General features: G+C 36.3%; 1 protein-coding gene across 1 annotated transcript in view; it reads left to right on the forward strand.

The window, feature by feature from the left end:
* Positions 1-5,882, forward strand: part of LOC150098144 (gamma-tubulin complex component 4-like) — a 307,854-nt gene extending 301,972 nt beyond the window's left edge. Inside the window, exon 16 of the mRNA XM_090406372.1 lies at positions 5,638-5,882. Within this exon, the coding sequence (XP_090262498.1) occupies positions 5,638-5,695 (58 nt within the window). The 3' untranslated portion in view covers positions 5,696-5,882. The remainder of the gene's footprint in view (positions 1-5,637) is intronic.
* Positions 5,883-8,027: the final 2,145 nt, after the last annotated feature.

The raw sequence follows: 8,027 nt of genomic DNA on the forward strand, positions 1-8,027 counted from the left end.
GATGTGAATACAGCTATGGGATTAGATGGTATACTAGCTTGAGTTTTATGAGAAGGTGCTAGGGAATTGGTAGTGCCTTAAACCACATTGTTAAGTCTCAGCTCAGGGTTGGTCTCCAGGGAGTGGATAGAAGGGAAAATAGTTCCATTGCATAAACTGCATAAAGGAGGCTTCAAGACTAAGGTAGCAAATTATCTAAAAATCAACTTCACAGGGGTTGTGGTTATGGTATTAGAGAAGTTGGTTAAGAGCAAAATACAGGAATGAGATACTATATATGGGACAACATGGTTTTGTGAAGAGTAGAATATGCCACAGTAACTTCCTCATCTTTTATAATACAGTGACAGCGATAATGGTAAAGGTAATGGGTTTACATTGATACTGCTTATACTTTGCAATGACTTTTGATAGATTACTGCATGGAATTCTAATGATTAAATTTCAGCACATGGAGAGTTCGCGTGGTTAGCCTAGTGGCTATGCGCTTCGCAACCATATGCCTCAGGAAGGAGTGTTCTAGGTTCGATTCCCGTTGACGACGCGAGGAGCTTAACGATCTTCCTCAGCCATAGCCAAGTTAGCCGATCTTGGGCATGGACAGCAGGGTTTTTTCCACCAGTGTATCTGGGGTTTTTCATCCTGCAAGCTGGCAAGTCCAGTGAACACACACACACGGATTACAGTCAGGAATACTGACCCAGCCATATGTCTGATTCGTCGGCTATGCCAGTTCCAGAGCCTGGATAAAATTTGGGGAGACTGAGATGGTGCCATACCTCCCTGTAAAGGGGACTCACAGCCGTGTATCATCATACGATTAAAAAAAGCACACGGGGATATAAAGTTGGTGAAGTGGAAAAGAGGGTGGTTGATGGAGAGATCTCAGAGAATAGTTCATTATTCAGAAGTAGCGGCCAGTAGAACACCTGTGACTAGTGGTTTACTGCAGGGCTCTCTGTTCTTGAGTTGCTGCTATTTATTTGTACATTAACAATATTGGAAAGGATCTGAGAGGAGCTATTCAGTTGTTTGCTGATGATGCAAAATTGGGTAGAGCAACAGTTAATACAGGTTATGTTAAAATTTTGCAGGATGATTGGATAGACTGACAGTCTGGGCAAATGAGAATAGATGTCAGTTTAATGTGGTAAAGTGAAAGGCTATGTATTTTGAGGTGAAAAGATTATCAGCTGTGTACCTTATTAATGGAACTGTACTCTGGCAAATTGATGAAACCAGGGATTTGGGGAATTTACTGGATAGGGAGTTGAAGTTTAGAGGGCATATTGCAAATGCAGCTAAAACAGCTTATTGGACCACTTGGTTACTGAAGTACATCCTGACAAACAGAAATAAGTATTTTATTGTACCTCTTTATAGAGCCTTGTTAAGACATTAAGACTCCATCTTGACTACTGTGCACAGATCTGGTTACGTAGATTTCTTGGGGAGGTGGAGAAGATCCAGAGGCAAGTGACCAAGATGTGGCAGGTCTATTGATATCTCTTATCAGGATAGGCTGAAGATTTTTGTGTTACATAAATTGACAGGTGGAAAATGGATGATATGATTCAGGCATGCAAATTACTAAAGGGTTTTTACAAGATTAATACAGAGGAAAATTTTCAGAACAGGTCTAGTGGTGGAAGAACTAGGACCATCCTTGGATTGAGCAAGTGTGTGAGGATTAGTTTTTTGCTTGAAGAGTGGTGAGTGGAATAAATTGTCAATTGTAGGTACCATGACTGTGAATAAATTGAAAGCAAAGTATGATAGATATTCCATAAATGCTGGATGAAGCACAGTTAGTAGTTAGAAGGGGGGCCAGTCATTTGATGGTGTTGGCACATTCTCCCTCGGTGAGTCTTTGGACTCCCTGGAGGTGTCACATAATAATAATAATAATAATAATAATATTGCTTGGCATAATGTTTTGAGCCTCTCTTGATGAGTCCACATACTTCATGGAATTGTCTGTATAATGATGATAATAATAATAATGGTATTTTCCTCTATTCAATCTGCAAATCTGACCATCATCAGGTACACTACATCATCATCATCATCAAATTCCTGCCATGTACCCACAAGAGGTGTACAGGATATGATAGTACTACATGAAAAAATTATATCATTACTAACTTCCTATCTACAATTTTCCTCCAAATCAGTCTGTTACTTGCCAAGACTCCAACATTATCAGATCTTATATTTCTATCGTCTAAGGCACTTTGTACCGTATCAATTCACCTATATCTTGGTCTTCCTCTGGGTCTTTTTGCTGCCAACCTGGCAGAGAACACTTGTTTTGCTAAGGGGTGCTTAAGGGTCAAAGCTGTATAACTGAGAGGAGCCCTCCACATAGCCTTTAAAGGAATGCGGAGAACCGACCAGGGCTTCTGACCTAATGTCCAATCCTCACCTTCTCATGGTGCACCCTGTTGGGTATCTACTTGGATACTGAATGAACGGGGATGGGCTGGCAATTTGGGATTTAGCCGACCAAATTGTATTTTTATTGGTTAAACCAAAATAAAAAATGATGGTACACTACATAAGAAACTAAAATGTTTGATTACTTTGTCAGTTACAGTAATTACATTACATTTACATTAGTTACATAGTTACATTATTAGAAAACTAGTAATAGCCACTGAGAGATGGAGAGAACTAACTGACCCTCCAGATCCAAGTATCCAGTACTTACTTTACTGTAGTGCACCTTACTAGATATCCCACTTGGATATTGGATGGGCTGGGACTTAGCAAACCAAACTGTATTCTGCTTAAACCACAGTGTTAGTTTAAACAAATCCCACTTTTTTTTTTTTTTTTTTTCATCAGAGAAAACTAAAGTGAGCAGTAAAAAGCTGCTTTTTACTGCTCCCAAAATCTTTTACTATTCCCAAAGTTTAGGTTCATGTACCTAGGATCATATGTCCAAAATGATGGATACCTGGACCCAGAACTCAATAGGCGAATCCAATTAGAGTGGATAAACTGGAAGAAGGTTTCAGGTATCTTGTGTGATACAAGTGTCTAGCAAGTTAAAAGGAAAGATTTACAAATTGGTAGTAAGACCTGCATTAATGTATAGCAGTGAGACCTGGAAGATGACCAAGAGATGAGAGAAGAGAATGGATGTAACTGAAATGAGAATGCTGAGATCTTGCTACACCACTTACAAGTGGTGTAGCAAGATTGAACAAGATCAAAAATTCACTGATCAGAGTTACAATGAAGGTAACCCAAGTATTTGGGAAGATTAGAGAATTAAGGCTGAGGTGGTTTGGTTATGTTATGCTGCAAGACAAAAGCTATGTGGGAAGGAGAGTGCTGGAGATGAAGCTACCAGGCAAAAGAAGTAAGGAGAGAGAGACCTAAACAACAAATGGCTGGACAGCTTGAGAGGCGACCTCCGAGACCTTGAACTAGAGGAGAAAATTGCCTTGGACAGAACTGAGCGGAGGAGGTTGATCTGCTGCAGCAACTCTACTTGAGTGGGAATGAAGCTGAAGAAGAAGATATCGAAAAGATATATGATAAGAGGCCAGGAGAAAAGTTCTTCGAAACATTACAATTATATGGTGTAAAATGATATAATACAGAGCAATATATAGTCTATATTTAAGTTGTAAGTCAGTAGTAAAACTGAAGGAAGTACAGGAAGATGGATTGATGTAAAATCAGGTACAAGATTATAGTGCACACTAACTCCACTGTTGTTCATTACAGTTAATTCTCACTATAGCAGTCTCCTAGGAACCACAGAATAGTTTGCAACAGTGAATTTTATTGCATTTTTTATTTTATTTATTTATTTATTTTAGCATAGTATCTTACATGTTGGACTTGATTTGGGACTTCTATAGTTTGTTATAAGGAGTTTATTCTAGTGGTCTTTGCTATAGTGAGAATTGACTGTTTCTATATGAATAATGCTATAAAGGAAAGTGGAATTAAAGCTGATAACAGAATTGGAGATGTTAATTAGTTTTTTATTTTATGCAGCTGATGATGTATTCGTAATTAAATCCAGTGCAAGTCTTCAGGACTGTTTAATTAAAATGAATAACAGCTGTAACAGTTTGGGCTATGAACTATGAAAATAGGCAAGAATCTGGAAATTATCAACTGCATTTTCAATGGAGAACCTCAGTGGTGGACAAGTAAAACATTTCAGCTTTTTTTTATGACTCTCAAAGATCAGAAACGTATATCACATTAATTCCATGAGTGAGCTAAGGGGTAATTTTAATTTCTTTATTTAATTTCATTTATTTATTTATTGTGCATAACCTAGAAACCCTGCTTTAGAGACCAAATATGAAACTTTTTCAAGCCACTTCAAGTCTCCAGTTACTGAGATGGCAATCTCACACCAAGTGATGAAAGTTATCTGTGACTTAATAACAATTGCAAACATCCATGATCATGACACATTTCATGCTTAGGCACAATTTTTATTGAAATGGCTAATAAGTAATACTGTGACTCTCACTTTAGCAGGTATTATTATAATAAATTTACTCAGCATGAGAAATTTCCTAAAAGTCCTGACTGAATCCCCCTCTCCCAATATCCATAATGCTATCCTAAAGAAAACTCAAACTGTCTACTATTACAAACTATTCCTGCCAGTCCCAACAAGTTCTCTGCAGTAAGAGTCTACTGTTGTCAGCTTGCTTAGAATATGTGGTATAGCAGATAATGAGTTGAATAAATTTATATGAAATTAGAGAGAAATTAGCCAAAACCCTAAACTTTCAAATTAATTTTAACTTATGTATCTGAAAGCTGAGTTAGAAATAAAATTGCTGATTAAAAACAACAAATATGAGAATGCTAGGAAATTTAGGGAGTGTCATATCTCACTTTCCTAAGTTTTGACATCGCTGGTAGAATCTTATTAAAACTGAGGATTTTAAGAAGGAACTTGACATTGTTAGCATTCAAGAATCTGTGAGATTCTTGAATCACTTAAATAGAATGGGAGAGGAAGGCTTAGCATAACAGATATTTCATTCTAGGATGACAGGAAAAATGATGCAGAGGAAGACTAAAATCAAGATGGATTGATACTGTTAGTGGTGACTTAAAAGACTAAAATATAAAGTTTGGCAGAATTGGAGACCTGACAAATAGATTAATTTGGGAGAAAATTGCTGATAGGAGGATAGTAATGTAAACTTAATTATGTAGTAATATCATAGTATTATACTCTTGAAGATACATATGAGTAATTAATGATAATGATTGACAACCTTGGTGTAGCTTGCACCTATCAGACATTTTCTTAAAGGTCAAATCAAGAAATTTTGGTGACATCTTTTATAATTTGACTTGTGATGTCTGCAGAAATCACAAGTCCTAAATTATATTATAAATGCTAAGTGCTTCTTGTGCCTCATACAGTAAATATTATTCACAATAAAATGATAGTTGCATAATGTGTGCAATTGTGCAACTGTTGATGTGATACCTGACTTTTCAGGTGAAGATTATTATCTATGTCTTTGGATTACACATTACACTATGAAAGAGTTGAGAGAAATATCAGTCACTCCTTATTCAGTCACTCCTTAAAATTTGCACTTTTATTCGTTTTTTATTTGTTTATTTTATTTTTTACAGAAATATGGTGATTGGACCCACTCAAGAGAATATAAAAGGGACTTCCATTGTCTCTTAATAGCTACTCTTATTAGAATGCAGTTTCTTGTAAATGGTTTGTTATTTATTGTTCAGTTTGTGTTCATGGGAATGTTGTCAAAGCTTGGCAGCTGGAAGAATATCAAATATTTATGTAAAACATTGTAAAATTTTCCAAAGAAAAATGTTTATTGATAATAAGAAACCTCTGATGGAAAGCACCAGAAAAAATTAATTAATAAATAAATACACTTAATAAAAATAAAAATTCTCCAGCTGTTAATTGATTTCAAGTTGTTTATTGTTTATGTTATTTAATATAATGTAAAGCATGTTGAACACAGTGGAGTGAAGAATTTGTAAAAATAAAAATCAGCATCCATCCAGCCTTTTAGAAGAACACAAACCATACATCAGCAATCACAACTATGGTCAATCTGACCTTGCAGACCATGTTTTGGAGAAAAACCACCATGCTCTATCATAGTAAATTAAAAAAGAAAGACTGTTTTTAGAATTTGTGGCAGCAGTCAGAAATTAACCAGATTTAAATAAACTATTGCATAAAACTTCCCAAAATATGAGAAACATTAATTATCAGAGATCCCACTTTACATCCTAGGCCACCTACAAAAGCCCATAGAGGACGCATGTATATAGAGGCTAATGACTTTGCATCACTTGCTTTAGTATCCTGTAATGCAAAGCACACATCCCTTCAGATGTGTATCTTTCGAACACATCTTTTAGAGGCATATCCCATAATGCATAGCATTATTCACATCTGAAAGGCTGTGTTCTTTGCATTATGGTATACTAAGGCAACTGATATGAAGTCATTAGCCTCTATATACAAATAGCTCAGTCGTGAAGATAGTCCACATGCAAACATTTTGGATGAAGAATTAAACCAAGGATATAATTTCTTTGCATTTTTAATTTATGACATAACTGCCGTAGTAATTATACAGACTAGTCTATACAATTCTATTGATTAGGAATAGAATACAAGATTGGATTGATGGACATAGGATTCTTTATGATGGCTAGCATGGATTTATAAATGATAGGTGTTATTTCATCAATTTATGATAAGGCAACGAATGTGTTAGATAAGGGAGATTGATAGACAGTGATATTTGTGAACTCTGTGGAAACGCTTTATTGATTACCTCAAGATAAGTTGGTGTACAATCTGCAGAGGATGGGAATGGATAATATATTGGTTAGATGAGTTGGTGACTGGCTCTCTTAACAATACCAGCAAGTAGTGTCTCAAAAAAGGTAGGTAACCAGTGGCATGCCCAGAGTTCTGTTCTTGGGCCACTGCTGTTTAACTTGTTCATAAATTATTATAATTATCTATTATAGCCTGTTTTTGTTTAGGAGTGTCCCTTATTTAAATACATTGGCTATCAATACTCAAGAGGGGTATATATATTTAGGGCATTATTGGTGAGTATAGAAGGCAATTAAGGTAGAATAAAAGAGGTGGAAAAAATTTGGACCCCCCGCACTACACGCACCCCCCCCTATATGTTCGGGAACATCAAAACCCACAAGGACAGTTATCCAATACGACCCATAGTCTCCTACAAGAACACTACCTCTGCTCCTTTATCTAAATTTGTTGCCAAACTCATCAAACCACTACTAACAACGTCTATCTGTATGATCAAAAATACGGATGACTTATTCTGGAAAATAAATAACACTACTCCATCCCAAGATGCCATCCTCACCTCATTAGATGCAACTTCGTTATACACAAACGTGGATGTCCCCAGGACATTAGACATCGTACACACACACTACTCACAGAGGACCACATCCTACACACATGCACAAAACTAGCACCAATTGACATCATTAGCTTGATCAAACTCACAATATCTGCAAACTTCTTTAAGTTCAACAACTCCTTATGTGTTCAAATTTTCATTCTCCCAATGGGCCAAAACATCAGTGGTCATCTAGCAGAATTATTCCTGGCACACATTGAATCACTTCTACTCCACCCCGGCATCACCTTTTATGGCAGATACGTAGACGATATTCTATGCATTGGCAAACCCTCGCACATCTCCACCTTACAAACATCCCTCAAAGATTATAGTAACAGACTACAATTCACCTTAGAAACAGAACAAATCCATCAATTTCTTAAACCTGACATTAATCAGAAGCAATAACAAGATAGCTACAGAGATATTCCACAAACCTCCACGTATCGGAAACTACCTCCATTTCAATTCATACCACCCATATTCTGTTAAAAAATCAGTCATCCTATCACAATTTGTCACAATGCTTACAAATTCTCAACCAACAGCAATCATCTTAACACAGAATTAAAGTATTTAACACAGGTT

This window comes from Typopeltis vanoorti, chromosome 16 (genome assembly GCF_054136105.1).
Source record: "Typopeltis vanoorti isolate ZY-2024b chromosome 16, IOZ_Tvanoo_1.0, whole genome shotgun sequence".
Lineage (NCBI taxonomy): Eukaryota > Metazoa > Arthropoda > Arachnida > Uropygi > Thelyphonidae > Typopeltis > Typopeltis vanoorti.